This window comes from Sander lucioperca, chromosome 12 (assembly GCF_008315115.2).
Source record: "Sander lucioperca isolate FBNREF2018 chromosome 12, SLUC_FBN_1.2, whole genome shotgun sequence".
NCBI classification, from domain to species: Eukaryota; Metazoa; Chordata; class Actinopteri; order Perciformes; family Percidae; genus Sander; species Sander lucioperca.
The window spans coordinates 33,352,111-33,372,075 of NC_050184.1; the positions used below are offsets into that span (position 1 = coordinate 33,352,111).

Below are 19,965 nucleotides of genomic sequence, written 5' to 3' on the forward strand. Positions count from 1 at the left end.
GAAGGGCACAAGTAGTAGTGAGTCAAAGATGGAAATGTTGTCGATTTATTGGAGGAGCTGCTTGAAGTATGAGCTAAGGATTGAGCTCAATTTGTTGAGGTTTCTGAATCTCGGACTGTTGTTCAGCAAGTCATTTCAGGAGGGGGGAGGAGTTACCTGAGCCTGTGCACAGGGACGGCACAGGTCAGTCAAAGAAGTCCTCTTCTCAACCAGCCTTTTTTACTTCAGTAATGTTGGAGATACAGGACTGTGATGCTTACTACAGAAAAAGCAAAGAAAGGAAATTTGACATTTGACAAATTGTAAAAAAAACCAAACAAACAAAAAAAAAACTACAGCCCTGTGAAAGAGAAAGGGTTTTAAGAGAAATAACACAGGCAGGTGTCAAACATGTAAGTTAACTGCCGCAGATAATATAGACCCTTTGCACGTGACGTCACGCTCCATTCGCGCGAATTATGAACGCCATGACGGACGGCGGAAGAGCTATGCTGTAGATGGACGGCAAGCTAAACGCGTACGTTTTCGTTCATGTTTGTGTTCTCACATTCACAATCTGCAGAGTAATCCTCACCAACACAAGCATGCAGAGTAATCCTCACCAACACAATCATGTGTATGTATTGCCTGTTTTAAATGAGTGATAAATAAAATTATCCTCAACCAGCTAGCTAGCTGCCGTGCTAACCAGCTGTTCCTGCTAACAGGTCCAACCCGATGATGACCCACATAACTAGCTAACATCAGTTATTTACTGACCTAGCTACATATCCAAAAAAGAAAGCCGTTCCCTTGATCATTTAACTTAATACACATAGAAACAAATATTGGTTAAATTAAAGATGACATGGCACGGAAACTAGCTTCAAAAAGGCCAAAAAACGAGTTAAATGTGGGTCTGCGGAGCTCCTACCTCGGCTAGCTGACGAGCTAGCTGCAGCTAGCTTTGGACTGCTCACTGCTAGCTGCTGCCCATCGCGTCGTAATAGCCACCGGTCAAATCTTAACATAGGCTACAGCGAATATAATCACAGATAAGAAGATGGCTAGATGTTACAATTATGTGTGGTTACTACTGATCATAGACACTCTGTGATTTACTGCATGGATTAACGTGTGATAGACAATTAATGACTGCACTTCCCAGAGTTGGGATGCGTTCAGGCATCCATTAGATAGTTGCATTGGCACACCCAGTGAACAACGGTATGTGGGTAGCCACGACCGACCATGTCCTCTAAAAACATAGGCTACGTGTTATATAAATCTTTACTTAAGTAAAGAATAGATGTTAACAAAATAAACCCTAGAATGATGTCTTATCTTTGCCATTATGAGGTACCTCCTCCCGCCGTTAGCGTAGCATCGCGTACCTGTAACCCAGCCAGCTACAAAGAACTGGTAAGCATCCAGACTTTTAAAAGCTTTGAGATCAGCACTAGTATATGGGGATACCCCGTTTACCATATGGCGTTACAGATCGTGTGGACTGAAGTCGGGCAGACTCAGTGATTTAATGAGGTCTGTGAAAACGGAGGAAGGAAGAATTAAGGGTCGGTATCCAATCCTGCTATCTCCAACTTCTCCAAATAGGCATACTGCTCTTTGTGAGCACCTACCAGATGCCCTACCTCGACCGATAACGGCACGACAACTTGTTGTTCAATAAAAGAAGCCATAAAGCCATCAATACAGTTTATTTAGTGTTATGTATTTCAAACTGATTGAAACTATCAAACTTTCCGCTCGTCTACTACTGTTTAGCCTGTGCTTCCGCCGTCCGTCATGGCGTCGTCACGTGGTCGTAGTCACGTGTTTGCAAAAGGTCTATAGAAGGAAGAAAACATTAGTAATATATCATGGACATGGAGTATGAAATATAAAAAGCATCTGTCAACATTACCATCCATTTATTTGGCATAAATGAGTTCAGCTGTTCTTGGCATCTATCCTCGTAACGGGAGTTCTACATCCTCTCTCTCTTTTGGAGCCACATTGTCAGGAGAACCTCTCCCAGAGCTGTAATCCAATAATGACTGGTCAACGTTGCTGCTTATGTACGACCAGGCAAATAAGAAGTGAGGAGACTTTAAGGAAGTCCAGAGAAACACCCTCTTCACCCAAAAGACTACAAGATCACCCATATTTAAAGAACACACACACACACACCCACACACACACACACACACACACACACACACACACACACACACACACACACACACACACACACACACACACACACACACACACACACCCTGTCTGCTGCTCTCATCGGTCTCTTAGAGCCTAAAATATCCCAATTTGTGTGTGTGTTACTTTGAGACGCAAAATACTACACGTTTATTTCTAAGAGCAGAAATCATCATCCAAGACCAAAAAGTTCAAATAGCCGGTTTCTATTCATATCATGTGGCCTGGTGTTCCAAACTTTGAAATTTGATTATTGTAATAATAACAACTTAATGTTCACAAAGTGTGTAAAGAACACAACCTCTTCTACGACTATCATACCACCAAATGCTCTGTTGTCACATTTCTATCATATTTCATTACACACAAACTACACCAACAGGAACACACAACAAAAGCCATTTCCTCAAAAACATTTCCAAAAATGTGACATACCAGCAGCCACCACTACTTTCTCCTTTTGCAGAAATGAGTCAATGTAAAAATCCTTTCCATGACATTATGTGCTGTTCACCCAAGATCAAGTTTAGCTAGCAATAATGACATCACTTCTGTGACACTCACAAGGTGCCTCTAGTTGCAATGCAACCAGTAGCTTTCTGCAAGCTGTCATTCCTGACCTGACAGGTGCTCGTAAGGAGGGCGCAGTGTGACCCAGTATTAAATGTTAAATTAAAACCAAAGTATTGAAATGGTTCGTATATGATTAAAATATAAAGCATCTATTTCACTTCACATTCAGGGGCCGCACCAAATTAAATGTAATTTATATGCCATTCTATTACTAGAACCTGTGCTTCCTCTGTCACGCAAATGTGTGACATCCATGGAAACATTAAATGCAGCAGAGTATTAACAAAAAAACTGCATACCTAATGGTTCATGACTTGGCTGACAAGTTTATAAACACTTCATTAAAGTATTAAAACCACCAAAAGGAACTTGGGGCAGCACTCTTTCTACAGAGTGATCTCCAGCACCGTGTAAGAGAGTGTTTTGAGGGTTTATCACAGCGACCCCTTATGACAACGTAACGCTACGAAACTGTCTATGCAACACTTAATAAAACTTGACAGACAGAGGGAGCGTTAACAGAATATAGGCTAAATGCTGACCAGATCCAAAGCAGACATCAACAAAAGGTCGGAAAAGCCATGACAGTGACAAAGCCATTTTTAAGGGTTAGTCGGCATAGTTAAATGAGATAACTTTTTACCGTTGTTTTTTCTTGATGCATACCACGTATACCAGGGCTCCACCAGCGATAACAGCGAGGACTATTTTGATGAGAAAAAAAAATTGAAATGTTTTTGAGATGATGTAAGAAAAGATGATGGGCTCGTTTAAATGCCTACCATGAAAAGGGTTTTGGTAATCCCAAAAGCCTTTGCTTTTATGAAATTATTGCTTAAAAAAAAAAAAAAAAAAAAAGGGACTTTTGCTATTTGTTAGCATGCCAATTCAGAAAGGACTATTTAAACCTTAGGTGCACCTTTCATAACAATATGTACAAAACACAAACCACAGTAAGTAACAAATCAAGCAATTAATACATTCGTATGGTATTTTTTGACCCAAATGAGAACATAATGCCCTCTCCAGAACACCATCTCTACTGTAGTATGACCACGCGGTTCTTGTAAGGGCATCATGATCTTATTTGGGTCAACGTTACCGCTTTACAATCTTGATCTACTAAAGATGAAGTTGAAACTTACCAAGACCAACACCCAAGCCTATAGCCAACTTATCTCCATGACTGTCTGTAAAAAACAATAAGGACAGAATTGTGTTTTGCATATAATTACATATCAGTATTTAACTTGTTGGTACTATGTTGTTATGTTATGGCATTTACAAAGAGAAAAATATCAGAACTGCTGCAGAAAGCAGAGCAAATGTACTTTTATGAGTTTTTTTAAATCTCCAAACTCTCACTAGTGTTGCTGCTTTTGTGGCAGTTCAGGAGATTGTAATGAGTAAAAAGGCCATGGAAAGTCCTTCACAAATAGTGATACATGAAGTATTTGTTCAAAAATATCAAAGCAGCTTTTCTATAACTAAATTGTCAATTAAATTGTATTGATCAGAAAATTTAAGATATGTCACTCTCAAATGGCAACAAACCTCCCCATATTAATGAATGCCCTATTAGTCATGTTGATAGGCTGATTTAAACTTAAATAGACCTAGTTACCTTCATTATAAGAATCATAGATTTCAGATTTCTTTGAATTATTTTGGGCCAAAAATGGCTCTTTTAATTGCAAAGTAACAAAATCAATTGCTTTCAGGTAATACATTGCTATATATATATATATATATATATATATATATATATAGATAGAGCAGAATATCGCAATATGTTTAAAATCCCGATAATATCGTATCTTGATATAAGTATGGAGATAATATATCGTGGGGCGTCTGGTGATTCCCACCCCTAGCTTTACACATTGAGAAAATTATATCACCACTGTTGAGATCATGAAAAAGCCTTCAAAAAAAAGCAATGATATACCTATGATTAATTTAAATATTATATTTCTGGTACTGGTAGCCGTGTTGACTTGCATACGCAGCTCCCGGCCCCCTCAGGCTCAAACCCCTAATTAATATACCTTGGATCAAACTGGATCCATTGTGTTTGTGTTAAGGAAGAGTTACACTAAAATATGTTGAAATGAAAACATCTGAGGCGAGAAATATAGTAACAGAATCTTTGATTCATACTTGATCAGCCCTATCTAGTTCAGCAGTTTGATCGCAGTTCACAAACAGTGACTGCGCTGCATTAAGGCTCCTCGGCTCTGATTGGTTGTTTAAATTTGGGCGAGGTGGAGAGAAAATGCCATTAGGTCTGTCAGGATATAGTGAGAGTTTCAGCAAATATGATATTGATATACAGTATATCATGGTATAGTATCAATTTCTGGAAAATTAATTAGTAAACTGTTTTTGGATTAAATAACCAGACGGGAATGTTTTTTTTGAATGAATTTGAGTGACCTTACAAACTGAGGTACAGTACAGAACATAACACCAAACACTACTTCACTGTGTAGCAAGCAATATCAGCAGCAAATAAAGCCTTGTTTATACTTCACAACAATAGCAGTTTGATCTAAGATACATTAATTAGCTTTGATACTGTAAAACACTTTAGCCCTTTGGTGTCCATCAGCCCAAAAAGGCCCAAAAATAATTGCACCATTTTGTCAGGTGACAACACTGTAGGGCTTCTAATGGCTTCTTAAGCATTAACATGGATTTTACCTGGTGTCTTTGGGGGAGAATGTGTTGTGGTGCTGGTGGTGGTGGGTTTAGGTGGGGGTGATATTCCTGCAAAAACATAAATCAGGACAATGTTACCGACATCAGAGATATGCTAATACCACAAAGATACACTTATTAACTTCAAAGTGACTATAAGTAACGTTTAAATGTTTCTAAAACTGTAATTTTTCATTTGATGATCATAAATGACCTGTAACAGCAAACGAGACTAACAGTGAAAAATAACGCTAATTTTATATAGTTTTTAATAATGCCTTTGCCCGGGTCCGATTTTCCCCGCAAAATGACAAAATGATTTACGGCAGGTCGACGGCGCTACAGAGCACACATTCTGACGGGTCACAGATTTCTTTGTAACACCGGAAAAGTCTGTGTTATTGTATCCAGCAATGTAAAGGGTAGCAGAAGATTTCTTTATATAGGCCTAATTGTATTTTAATTTTATTTTAGAAGTCTGTTGTAGTTATGGCTGATACTGGGGCAGGGCCATCACAGAAAAGAAGGAAATTAAACAAAGAAGAACTGAAAGCTAAAAAGGGAATCGACAGACGACGTGTGAAAACCCGAGTCACAGCTCGGTTGGCTTTCAACAGATGGAGACAACTACGGGATTGTAACGGATTCAAAAATGTCCCAGAATTGGCCTACAGGGGTCTGTTTCAGGAAGGAGGTTTAACAAACTCTGAGTCTAACCCTGATGTCTGAGTTGATTTACTCTGAGATGGGAAACTCTGAGTTTTCGGTTCCAGAACAGCTGATTCGAGTTGGTTCAATCAACTCGGAGTAGGTTGACTCAGAGCTAAGCGCGTGCACCACCACAATAAAAAGGCATCATGAATGGAGCCATGACACAACGATTCACCATGGTAACAACCACAAATAAACTGGTCGGCGGAAATACTCATGCGCACATACAGTGAGTTTGAACATGTATTTCGTTAAAAAAAAGCAACATAGCGGCTGCTGCAAAAGAGAGAGAATTGGTGTGGGAGAAAATTGCTGCTCGAGTCAATGTGTAAACATTGACAGTGTATTAATTTCATATTTAATCACAGGTAACATAATATTACTGATGAAAACTGGAATGGTATTACACCTATAATTTCATTTAGGTGCAATCCTGCGGGCAAAAAGTAAGTTAATCCCATTCTGAGCATGCAGCACCATGATCATTAACAGAAATATAATTTATAATCATTTAATTCTTTTTAATGGCTCTCACTGGTTTGTCTCCATGGAACACTACAAAAAACGTTTAAAAAAACAGTTTCAGAGCGAGTCTTCTGACGGCTCTGCATACAGTGGCTTTACTAATATGATCCGCATCACCAATGTTGTAAAGAAAAACTACCGTTTGCAAAAAACGTAATGCGACACAAAGAATCTGCTGGTAAAAGCATGTCTACGATGGTGGATTTTAGTGATATGAGGACAGATAAGGTTATGTAGGCTACATAACTAATAGACTGGGATGAAAATACCTCTTAAATCGGTTATGTGGAAATGAAAATACATCTAGTCGGGACTCAATATCATCTCCCGACGTAAACTCTCTGTGAAGTAATACAGCTTTTTCATCAACGGGATTGTCGACAAAAGGACATGCAATGTTTGAGAAAAAAACGTTTTATAATCTGCCATAAACCAATATGTTTTTTTATTCATACAGATAAACTGGTCTGAAATAAGCCTGATACAGACTGAATGAATGAATGAGGAAATGAAAGAGCGCTGTCAGAGGGAGGAGACTGAGAGAAACTCGAGGTTTCTTGAAGAAAACCTGCTCCCGACCAGGTTAGGTTCACAGACTCAGTTACCATAGTAACTGACTCTGAGGTTAAGTTACCTCTCTTTCTGAAACAGAAAACCCAGAGTTTCCCTCATCTCAGGGTTAACTAACTCAGTTTTCTCTAAACCTGCTTTCTGAAACGGACCCCAGGTATATAATATGTCTATTTCCTTCATAAAATAACTTTACAGCGCGCAATGTGGTTGTACGCCCCCCCCCTCCCCTTACATTTAGCGCAGACGTTTTATTCATTTTAGTCCGTGTTGGCTTACATTTTTCTATACACACTTATAGAAATGTGTTGTTAAGTGACCAGGCCTCCACTCACTCTCTAAAACCTTGGCCAATTAAGAGAAGTTAAATGTGTTTTTTGACCAGAAACAAAATGATCTGAAATGCACATCCAACTATGAAAAATATTTCACACACTGCAACCTTGTTGAAATTATTAAATCCATGGCTCTAATTACTACTTCAAACCTTCTCCTTGATATCTTAGGTTATATTTATATAATCTTTGAGGAATCTATTTGGCAAACAGAGGCTGCGTGGTTGAAGAATTTCATAGATTCATCCTGAAACTTTAAATATGGCATTTATGGCAAGTAATTTCTTCACATAAATAAAAAAGGGCATTTGAGTGAGAGCAAAAACAAAAACCAGACTTTTTAATCTTTTCTTTTAAATTTGACCACAGAGCAAAAGCACACAACAAAAATGCAAATTTGATCTAAAAGGTAAACTATACTAGAAGTATATGCAATGTTATGAGATTAATCACATGTAAAAATGTGATGGCATCTGGATACTAATCATGTTTTCATCATGGTCAAACGTAACAGGTTAACTTTTCTTTACAGACTTACACCAAGTAGTAATTTCAATTAATGACTTACTTTGACATGTTGGAAGTGCAGGTGACCACTGACCATCTATTCCACATGTCAGGGTGCGCCCTCCTTTCATAACATACCCAGATATGCACTCGTATGTCACCGTAGACATGTATCCATGAGGGGGTCGAGAACCATCAACCTGGTGAGCATTGTCTATTTTAGGATCCTCACATTGAACCACTGCAGGCAGAGAACATTTTAAAATAGAAATTAATACAATTGTCCAAAATAACTTTTTCCAAAGTATGAGAGAGTATCAGTCACAGCTGAGTTTACACTGGGAAAATGTTGAGAAAAGGTTGGAAAAAATTAAAAAAACACTTACGGACACATGTTGGAGCAGGACCAAATGTTCCATGTTCTGAACATGATATTGAACTCGATCCACTAAGTGTATAATCTTTTTGACATTTGTACTGTACAACTTCTCCATAGTTATAGGATTCTTTGAGTGGACTGAAAACACCATTCACTACCAAAGGTGGCGGATCACAAGTCACCACTGCAAAATGAAAGTGACATCTATTAGAATGGAAATACACAGTTTTTAATTTAGTCATGTGTCTTGTATTAACACACAGAGATGACCAACCTTCACATATAGGCAACCTGCCCAGCCACCCTTGGGCTCCACAAAAGAGTTGAACATTGTTGGGGACCATATTGTAGCTAATTAGGGAATAAATAAAAAAAATGTTTGACTTCAGACAACACATGTCAAGAAGAATCTGTGTAAGCCCCTTTATTTCACATGATAACACTGACTGGTAGCCCCACTGAACACCCACTTTGATTAGAATACATTTTTTGATTTGGAAACATGGATGATTGCTAACATTTTAGAGATAAATACATTTCTTACAATTACATTTTAAAAACTAATTCTCTTAACATGAACTGTCCTAGTTGTCAGTTTATTACTAACCCGGTGTTGCAAGTGACCACTAGTTTATTACCGAACTCTGTTCCTTCAGGGTAATCGATATTTCCGTTCTCCACTTCTCCAGCAGAGCCACAGTTATACCCTGAAAAAAGATAACCCTCATAAGTGAGTAATAATGAGTTAAAATGACTGGATATCGATATGATTCAACAGAATGGTTACTAGATATTATCAGACACTCATCTATTCATCCAGCATTTACGCATATGTTGTTAAGACACCATTTCCCAGTTGGTCAAAGACCAGAGAATATTACCACATTATTGCTGCTTTTACAAATTTGAATGTAAAAAAAAAAGTGTCATTATTCACTCTCGCATTTCAGCATCAGAGTAGTCCAGTTGCCAGCAGTACAAGTAATGGACGGAGACCCTCCTGCAGTCACATAGCCAACACTGCAGATAAAAGTAATTTGCTTCCCCTCTGGGAATGTTTGTAAAAGAACGTAATCGCCCTTCAAACCCATGTTGTCTCCTCCTACAGATTTGGAGCAGTCTTGAGTAGGGATGCACCGATCCAACTTTTTCAGTCCTGATACCGATGCCTGGGCTTTGTGTATCTGTCGATACCCGATACCGATCCGATAGCGTTGAATTAATAATAAACTGTATACCTTCCACCTTATACCTTCCTTCCACCATGTCGAGGAGACTAAATGCACCAGACTTTCCTAACTAAGACAAAATAACATAGATGTAATGTATTGAATTCTTATTTATTTGTTATTTAAAAAACAATTGTGCATTCAAATCGAAAATACAATGTCATCAAACTTCTTAAAAAAAAAAAATAAATAATAATAATAACGGGCCTTTATATAGGTTTATAATGGCTTATTCTACTGTCAGGAATACATAGAATATCACTGAAACATTTTAAATGTCATCATGTTTACTAAAAGCTTTGATTACTAAAGGGTTTGGCTCCACATTATACAATAACGTTATATGAAGGAGAATGCATCAAACAGTTACAGAATCTAAACTATTTTTATTGTGCAAACTGCAAGTAGTAAAATAAACTTAAATCGAATGAATACACATACAAACAACTTTAACATTGTTTCCCTTTCAAAACAACATAGTTGTAAGATAGTTGTATAAACACTACCTTGGCCACAGGAAAGTTAGGTTGTTGTAGAAAAGTGGGCGACTGAACGTAGCTCCGCTGTCAGCCTCCTTCGGTGTTTGAATAATGTTAGTAGTAGGCCTGCACGATTCGGGGAAAAATATGAATCACGAATTTCTGCCACGATTTTTTTCTCACAAAGTGTAATGTTTATTGCACACATGAACCATGACAAAACAAAACAAATTGGCAGTACCGAACATAGATTTTTTTTTTTGGCACCTATAGCACATTGCGCATCACCACAAGCCTGTAAACATAGAAGCTTCAATGAAGAGAAGGGAGAGCTTTGCAGCGCTTGAAAACCTTTTTTTATACAGTCCATGTTTAAAACTCACAGAAGAATGTAGTAGCGTTTGTGATGCAGTCGGCTCGTAAAATTAAATGAGAATCAAAGTCATACCATTTCTTTTTTTATTATTACATTTTTTTTTTTTTAAATAAAAAAAAAAGAAATCGAAGTTATTTAAAAATTAAAATCGTGAACAGGGTGAATCGAGATCGCGATTTTATAACGATTAATCGTGCAGGCCTAGTTAGTAGGTTGGGGAACGTATTTCAGCGAGGCAAGACATCTTAAATCCAGTGTTTTAATCATTGCTCTGAACCTGTCTTACTCCCGTCTTTCTCAACGGTCTGTAGCGGGACCGTAGGTGGATTGTTATTGCGTTCATAATGTTGCTCTGCTGCATGCTTGAAGTGGCATGTCTTTAACGTTAGCACGGCAGAGTAACGTTAGCGCAACCAAGTAATGTTAGAGCGACGGGCAACAACAGCAGCTAAATTATGTACGATTTTTTAGAAACAAAAAAACTTTGGAACAACAGACGGCTCCTCTCTTGAGCATACGTTGTTCTGGTGTATCTCCGGTCTGTCTTCATCCTCTAACTTTCTTCTCTGTTCTTGAATGTGCAGTAGTGACCGGAGCCTCTCCCAGCTTAACAGACTGTTATGCTACCTGGCTAGCTAGCAGCTACTAGCTGTTACCCAACATGCCGTCCGGCAGTGTAAATTTGTAAATTGTTTAAGTCACAAATTGTTGTGTGCTACAGTGTTTTATCCTGTTAAAGAGAGTTAGTTGTGGGTTATTAATTGATGTGTTATAAAGATATCCGATCTTAATATTGGATCGGTGCACCCCTAGTCTTGAGCTACAATGAAAAATACAGAAACATGAACACTAGAAGTGAGGACAAGATAAGTAAACAGCTTGTGTATAATCACACATAGCCTATGTCACAAGCTTATCCGCTCTGCCACTCACCTTGAGTTGTAATGACATGGCAAAGACTGCTCAGTAGTAGGAAGTAAGTGACAAACATGACGGACTCTGCCAAGTCTGACTGAAGTCTGGGAGCTTTCTGGAAGAGAGAAACGCAAATGTAAGCTAAACAGTCAGAGTGTTAACTTAGTTAATATGGTTCATACTCGCGCTGACTCCATTCAAGCAGAGCCGACTCCGCGAAACACATTAAACCACAAATAACGATACATATTCAGCCTTATATAATGTATATATACTGGTTCAAATTCAATCTTTGTTAGTAAAATATGGTTAGTGATTTGGCCTTGATTTGCATTATAACTGTTGTTTATGTTTGTGAAGAAAAGAAGGATGGCCCTCAGAACTAACAATGTATGGTACTTTAACTTTCAATTTACTGTTTGAAAACGTTTTATGGGATGGTCTGAACTAAAATTGCACATTATACCTTTCTAAGGGTCTTAAATGGCATGTGTGACATGTGTTATGTTGTTATTACATGTGTATACATTTGTATAGATTTTGTTTTAATTAAAAACAAAATAGTTTGGGATTTATAACCCCTTGAACTATTTTCACTACATGATCGGAGAGATCCCCCCCGCCCCGTTTTACAGTTTTTTCTTTTTATGTAACTAAGTAACTTTTACTTAAAGTACATTTTAAATTAACTACTTAGCTATTAATTTTACTTGAGTAATTTTTCAGTTAGGTAATTTCACTTTTACTTGAGTACAATATTTTAGTACTTTTTCCACCTCTGTATAAAATCCATGAATCGCAACAGTTCCTGTCAACCCAGGATGGGTTGGGTTTAGCTAACTACTAGCTATTAGCTCAGTTAGCTAGCTAACGTAACATCAACAAACGTTAATAATATATTGTTTTAGTCACGTTCAAATGGTAACGCCGTTCTGTTTTCGGTTTGTTTTTGCAGTGTAATCATTAGTTTGTTCAAGCATGGGAACAGTGTTTTGACTTACCCAACTAAATGCGAAGAGTTACTGGCTGCTGCTAATCCACAATGGTGAATGTGGGCTGGTCTTGACGGCAGCAGCTTCTTGTCGGAAACAGGAAACCACGTGCTGTTAACCCTAACCATGGAAATTGAATAATGACAGGAAAAAACTTATATTTTATCTTATATTATCTTCTTATATACAGTCTATGGAAAAAACATGGATCACGTCACCTATAAAATAAAAGTACAAAGTAGCATGAAATGAATATATTTAAGAAAAGTAGGCTACATATACTGTGGGTACGCGATATGTGCTGCCTGCAAGATCCGACATGCGCAGGTGTCTTTTTTGAAGTTACTTCTTACTCTTTGATAGACTCGCCCATGAGCCGCCCCTTGTGACAAATCCATGGACAAATCTCCGTCAAGTGAAACACAGTTAACAACTGTTAGACCGGAAATTAAATGATTTTGCCTTCAAAATAAGAAAAAAGAAAACTGTCATATGAAGAACATATAGATAGATAATTGTAAGTAAACATAATAACATGTAAGTACTCGAATCAAAAATATCCACCGGATTATATATAGGAATAAACAAAAACAGATATCAAATTATTATGTTACGTTGTGTTGCATGGTAGACATAGCCTACAGTTCATTGAATGTCAGGTAGTCTTCTGTAGGCTATAATTAGCATTCGTCCTTGGGTTTTATTCAACTTTTTTGATGTAATGCACATTCATCTGTTAGCTTTCATAATTTTCAAAATAGCCAGTGTTTTGTGTAGTCTATTTAAAAGACCAGCATATTACATTTTGTATGCTAAATGCTATAGTAGCCTACTTTTTTTTTCCGACATACTATGCTATGACTTTTGTTGACTTTCTTCGACACACATTACTAAGAATTTTCTCAACATACTTTACTATGACGTTTTTGTGACTTTTTCCAACATACTATACTATGACTTTCTTCGTCATATTATACTATGACTTTCTTCGACTGTAAATTATTTTTATTGGTTTTCTTTTCAAACTAATAGTATACAATGACGATATCAATGCACAGAATGTCTTACAAATGACAACATTAGAATCATAAGACCCAAAAAGCATAACTCATTGAAACTCATTGTTTAAATTCTGGGTCAAATTTTCGGACTTGAATACACTTACACACGCACACACACACACTTATTGACACAGTACAGATTACAATTAAAGACTCACACATGGAAAAGAGAAACACAAAATACAAAACAAACAAAGCAAGTGAGCAGAGGGAATTCATGTTCCTCGGGAAATGTACCCCAAGGACTAGGCTTAATTTCAAACCCTTATTCATAATGAGAGAATATGTTTTACAACCATATGCACAAATCTCTATAAGCTATGTCTAATTCTAAATATCTTTCTACAATTAATGTTCATACAGAACAAAACACTGACAATGACATTTTGAACATGTTAAAAGGCTAAAAGCACGTTTAAAACTTGCCCTGTTTCAGCCTCCTGGGTGCAAACTGTAGCAGGAGGATAACATGGTGTAGGCAACAGTGATTGTTTTCGTTTTTCTCGCTACTGACAGCACACCAAATTAACAAACAACAGAGCTACGTGTTGAAATCGACCGGGATTCTCCTTTAATTCACATTAGCAATAATAAACATGCTCGCAGAACTTACATAAATGAGGGCTACTCAAATGAATGATTAGGCTAACTGAATGACACTTGTGACCTGCCACTTACGACCTTCTCAAGACAGCCCCTGAAAAGTAGCCTACACAAAGGTACGGATTTCCACAGTAAAAGCATAGCCTAACACAATCTTATACTACTCTGCTGGTTGATGCACTGCAGTGTTGACGAAGGCCACTGCTGCATCCGAATCAGTGAATTTGTGAACCTCACCCGAAGGCATCGTCATTTCAAGAAAAGTCTGAATCTGATTGAAGGGTGCTCATGCAGAATCTTCTTTACCGACACGAATGCTGCATGTTTCTTTGCAAACTCCGCCGTGAAGTCAGGAAAGATAGACAGCCTGCCACCCTTGCGTGATAATGGAGATGCCTCAGCTGCTCGTCGGAGAATCTGGTCACGGACATGGTAGTAATGGACTCTGATGACAAATGCTCAAGGTGGCTTTCCCTTCTTCGGGAACGATGCACCCTGTCGAGTAAAGGCTTCTCCTCCAACTCCAGCATATCCTGAAGTAGTCAAGCAATGAATTCAGTAGGACGAGTCCCTTCATCTCCCTCAGGTATGCCTAGTATGCGAAGGTTGTGTCTTATCTGCCTGCACTGTGATTTCGGTACGGAGATTGCTGGATAGGGAGTCCACTTTAGAATCAATTTGTAGTACAACCAGCAGCGGGGCTTCAATGTGTGGAGTAGTTTTGGAGACATGACTATGTAATTATGACATATATTACATTTTTTTGGGAAAACATATTATTTAATTATGAATATGCTTAAAGTAAGTGCTGTAATACAGCTAGCAGGATACAAGTTATAATTGAGGTAAGTTTGGAGACACTACCTTATTTAATCATTTAATTAATTCATATTTTTGTTGTATCTCTCTCTGTAGTTTGTAGACGGTCCCTGCCGTCTCACCGCCTGCTGCTCGTAGAGACCAGTGTTATTTCTCCAGGTTGAAGGACGGCTCGTTTTGATTAAAATGAGTTTGTAGCTCGTTGTTAACCTTACTACTTTAGGAAAGATGCGTAGTTTGTGATTTAATAACATTTCGCTATAGAGTAATTGATCGATTTGAATCTGTGAATCTTTTTAACTTTAGTCACGTTTATAAAACCGAGGGCACGGATTATGAATCCGTGCAAACAGTTTATAAAACAGAGGGAACGAATTTTTATTCTGTGCGCACGGTTTAGTTTTTTTTTTTCAGCTGACCCCAGGGGGGCTCCGTAGGCGTCCGTGAATTTATGGCACTCAATGTGTCTGCCTCGATGCTAGTCACTTCACCATTGTTAGCGCTACCTTTAGCCATGCTCGCTGCCGTGGAGCGAGTAGCACTAGTAGTCTTCGAAGCCTCACGTCCATTGACATATATATATATATATAATGGACCAACAGATTCCGTTGCTCTGGACGGAGACCAGTGAAGGATATTAGAAGCACTTTTCCGGTGAGCGCTGAGCGTTACTGCGCAGCCTCCAACTAAGAGAGACGACGTAAATGTGACGTGAGCAACCTGTCTGAAAGTTGTAAGTCTTCTGGTAGCTGTGCCAAGAGAAATCTCGATCATTCCCAATCTTGCAGAGACGGAGAGTAGGTATATATAAGGAGATAACATGGGCACAGGCTAATTATTGCTAACTAAGACGCTAGTTAACATTAGTAATTAAACTTAAACAGCTAATCGAAGTCCAAACTACCTGCGAGCTTCTCCTGTACTATACGGTAATTCCTCTACTATGCGACAGTAAGTCCCGTGGTTATGACACAATCGTTAGCCTATTTTTACAAAAACGTCTGCTACGGAGCCATAACGTGAGGTACAAGGTAATGGAGCCTTTTATACATTGTCGTGTTTCTTTAGAAATAAACAATGGACAAATAAAGTCTCTAAACGCTTCAGATGTAAAGTTATTCGCTGTCAAAGTGACGTCAAAATGAATGGCAGTCAATAAATGCTAACGGGGGGTGAGTGCTTATTAGCATCAAAATGGCGCCATAGGAGGGTCGCGGTCCGAGGAGAAGCTTACCCCCTTGCTCACGGCTCGTTCGAGGATCAGTCATTTTCAGGCAGGATACGATGCAAACGTCAACTTAAAGTTTGAAAAGTGTAGGTATGAAAGGTATTTCGCAAAATATTCGTTACACTGTGCTCTATATAAAAATAAACGTTGCACTTGGCAGCTCACGGAAAACACGTCTACTCCATGCGACTTTTTTGACATGCTAGGCTATGACTTTTGTTGACTTTCTTCGACATACTATATGTACTAAAGATTCCTATTTTTATCTTATTTTGACACTTGCTTTCTACACGTACCTCACTTCCTTTCCTCCCCTGTCTTCGCAACTGATTGGCTTTTGTTTCCACCCTAATTACCTGATTGAGTTCACCTGGTCACTCCTTATTTAAAGACTGCACTCCCTCCCAGTCATTCTTTTCTTCACCTTCACATGGGGCGGCAGCTGGTAAGATGAGTTTTACTTTGCACCTTTATTTCTTGATAATGTGTCTATTTGAATGACAGCTTTAATTTATCCAATTACTTTATGATGAACATGTCAGAATATTGACTTTAAGTTCTAATTTCTATTTGTTTCTTCCCAGATCCTCCAACCCATGTGTCTGTTCTGTCCTGTTGTGTTATGTTATCCATTATCATTTGCCTCACCACCTTTGTTGAATAAATCTTCATTGAATGGACTGAACTTCTCTGTGGTTTTTCCTATGCATTCTGACTGATGCCCCATGACAATGGCAATCAACCTCTAAAACTGAACCCTCCTTAACACTATACACGTACTTTTTTCTACATGCTATGACATTTGTCACTTATTTCACCACTACTTTGTCGTTTTTGTGAATTTTTATTTTTTTTACGACATACTGTGACATTTCAATATACTTTACTATGACTATCATTTTTATTAAATGCTATACTGACTTTCATGACATTTGTGATACTTTTTTTATGACATTAATGGTGTACTATAACCATGGCCTTTTTAAATACATTTTTATTACATAATATACTGACTTTTGACCTACAATTCCATGATTATTTTTACATTTCTAACGGTAACCTTCTATACTGACTTTAATTTTCATGACATTACTTTTATCCCATTTTCTGAAATACTATACCACTAAATTTTATTAACTTATTTCATGTGACATATTACACTGACCTTTTTAGCATTTGTAATAACATACTATTCTCAGCGGTTCGATCCCTGGTTGTCCACATGTCAGAATGTTCTAAATGACTCCAGATGGTTGGCCACACTTGGCCTACGGTGTGTGTGAATGGCTAAACTACAGGCAACAATTGTAATAAATGCAGTCCATTTACATGTTTTATTTCAATAATTACAAAAATAAAAGCTTGCCTCAACATAATATAATAACTCACTGAGATGTTGACACACAATTTAATTTAATAAATACAGACAAAAAGCCAGGCAAGTGTAACATTTTCAATCAGAAATCAGTCTATACATCTTTATTTAACCACAGACACAATACCTGTGTCCTAAAGTATGCATCTTCTTCCGAGTAGTGTGGGGGTATACAAATATTAATCTGACACTGTAGAAGAGAGATGTCTACAAAACCAATACCTGATCAATTATTTCTTTTAATTAATTTAATTTTTTCCTTGTCAGAACCATTTTAAACTTCATTTGGTGGAGCTACACAACAGACATGGCGCAAAGTGTGCCAAAAATGCCAATAAACATGACCAATTAAGCATACACAGTTATGGTAAGCCTACCATTAAACATCTATTAACAAACACTCAACAACTGACAAACAAGCTAAAACACTTGGCTTTTTTAAATAAGGCATACTATGGAACATGCCTTTTATTTAGGCACTATGCTTGAGACTGTTTAACAGATCCCATTGTTATTTACAAGACTGGAGGACTGGTTTATTGGCTAGGAGCCTCTCATTTACACAATGTATTATTATATCCATTCCAGTTACACAAATGGTGACATTTCTTATAGAAGTAAATAGAGGCAAATTCACTGTGTTCTTAAGCATCAAACTGAAACTGCTAGACTTTGATCTGTTTTAAAGTTTATACAAAGACTATTAAATTCTAACAGCTGTATTTAGGGTCAAGCATGCAAACATTCTTTACTGATTTTGCTTGTTTCAAGCCATCGGTGTAACTGAGCTGCAATGGGCAAGCTGAGCTGTGCTCTAAGCTATAGTGCAAAAGTTTTAAATCAACATCGAGTTTAAAGGGGCTGTACTCGACATTCAGACCATTAATATAGCAGCAAACAAATATTTGTATGTGAAGATATAGTGGGAGTAATGGCGTCCTTAGCAGAGAATGAAGTCCCACTCAGAGTGTTATCGGAATTTCTCCGTTCTTTGTTTCAATAGAATAACAAAAACGTCGGCATTGGGGAACGTTCTGTGAGAGCCTTGTGGAGGCAACCCTATCCCGCTGTTGTTTCAGTATTTCAGGTACAGCTCCTTTAAGCCTCTGATATACAAGAAATCTCATTCCTTCATAATTGCGGCATGGAAACTCTGCTGTGATGTAAAAAGAAATGGAAGGCATTCCAAACATCAGTAAATGGAATTATATAGAAGGGGAAAGGTAGTAGTTAGTCAAAGATGGAAATATTGTCGATTTATTGGAGGAGCTGCTTGACGTATGAGCTAAGGATTGAGCTCAATTTGTTGAGATTTCTGAATCTCGGACTGTTGTTCAGCAAGTCATTTCAGGAGGGGGGAGATTTCCCTGAGCCTGTGCACAGGTCAGTCAAAGAAGTCCTCTTCTCAACCAGCCCTTTTTACCTCAGTAATGTTGGAGATACAGGACTGTGATGCTTACTACAGAAAAAGCAAAGAAAGGAAATTTTACTTTGACATTTTTAGACAAATTGCATTAAAAAAAAAAAAAAAAAATTACAGCCCTGTGAAAGAGAAAGGGTTTTAAGAGAAGTAACACAGGCAGCTGTCAAACATGTAAGTTAACTGCCGCAGATAATATAGAGGGAAGAAAAGATTAGTAATACAGTAGGAAATATAAAAAGCATCTGTCAACATTACCATCCATTTATTTGGCATAAATGAGTTCAGCCGTTCTTGGCATCTATCCTCGTAACGGGAGTTCTACATCCTCTCTCTCTTTTGGAGCCACATTGTCAGGAGAACCTCTCCCAGAGCTGTAATCCAATAATGACTGGTCAACGTTGCTGCTTATGTACGACCAGGCACATAAGAAGTGAGGAGACTTTAAGGAAGTCCAGAGAAACACCCTCTTCACCCAAAAGACTACCTCCCATATTTAAAGAATACCCACACACACACACACCTGTCTGCTGCTCTCATTGGTCTCTTACAGCCTAAAATATCCAAATTTGTGTGTGTTACTTTGAGATGCAAAATACTAGGGGTGGAACGGTACACTGAAGTCACGGTTCGGTTCATACCTCGGTTCAGACATCACTGTTCGGTACAATGGAGGGAAAAGCATAACAAAAATGCAGAAGGCAATTTTTTTTATTGTGCATGTCTCAGGCTGTACCATCTAGTGTCATCCCGTCTCTCCCCTGAGCTAGCTGCAACAGCCTGAAGCGTATAAAGTAAGATGTAAACAGTAAACAATAAGTAGGCTACCCCACATCATCTCCAGACTCCATCTGGAACTTGTAAACAAAATAAGACAATCAGCTAGTAGTGTGATATGGGAGACAAGCGCTGCTCTCATATGTGAATGCACAGAGCAGGGGTGTTATAAGAGCAGCTTCGGTTACACAGAGCAGT

General features: G+C 38.1%; 1 protein-coding gene and 2 long non-coding RNA genes across 3 annotated transcripts in view; 1 reads left to right on the top strand and 2 right to left on the bottom strand.

The window, feature by feature from the left end:
• The window catches only part of LOC116043715 (sushi, von Willebrand factor type A, EGF and pentraxin domain-containing protein 1-like), a 161,813-nt gene that overhangs the window by 24,319 nt on the left and 117,529 nt on the right, over positions 1-19,965 (bottom strand). Inside the window, exons 26-29 of the mRNA XM_036008549.1 lie at positions 9,101-9,200; positions 8,768-8,844; positions 8,501-8,677; positions 8,176-8,355 (exon numbers count right to left, since the gene is read on the bottom strand). Coding sequence (XP_035864442.1) covers positions 8,176-8,355; positions 8,501-8,677; positions 8,768-8,844; positions 9,101-9,200 — 534 coding nt within the window. The remainder of the gene's footprint in view (positions 1-8,175; positions 8,356-8,500; positions 8,678-8,767; positions 8,845-9,100; positions 9,201-19,965) is intronic.
• Positions 139-19,021, top strand: LOC116043729. Its single transcript, XR_004103529.2, has 2 exons — positions 139-183; positions 18,954-19,021. It is a non-coding gene; the product is annotated as an uncharacterized LOC116043729 (long non-coding RNA).
• On the bottom strand, positions 11,373-12,629 carry LOC116043732. Its single transcript, XR_004899112.1, has 3 exons — positions 12,494-12,629; positions 11,511-11,607; positions 11,373-11,397 (listed from the first exon to the last, which is right to left on the bottom strand). It is a non-coding gene; the product is annotated as an uncharacterized LOC116043732 (long non-coding RNA).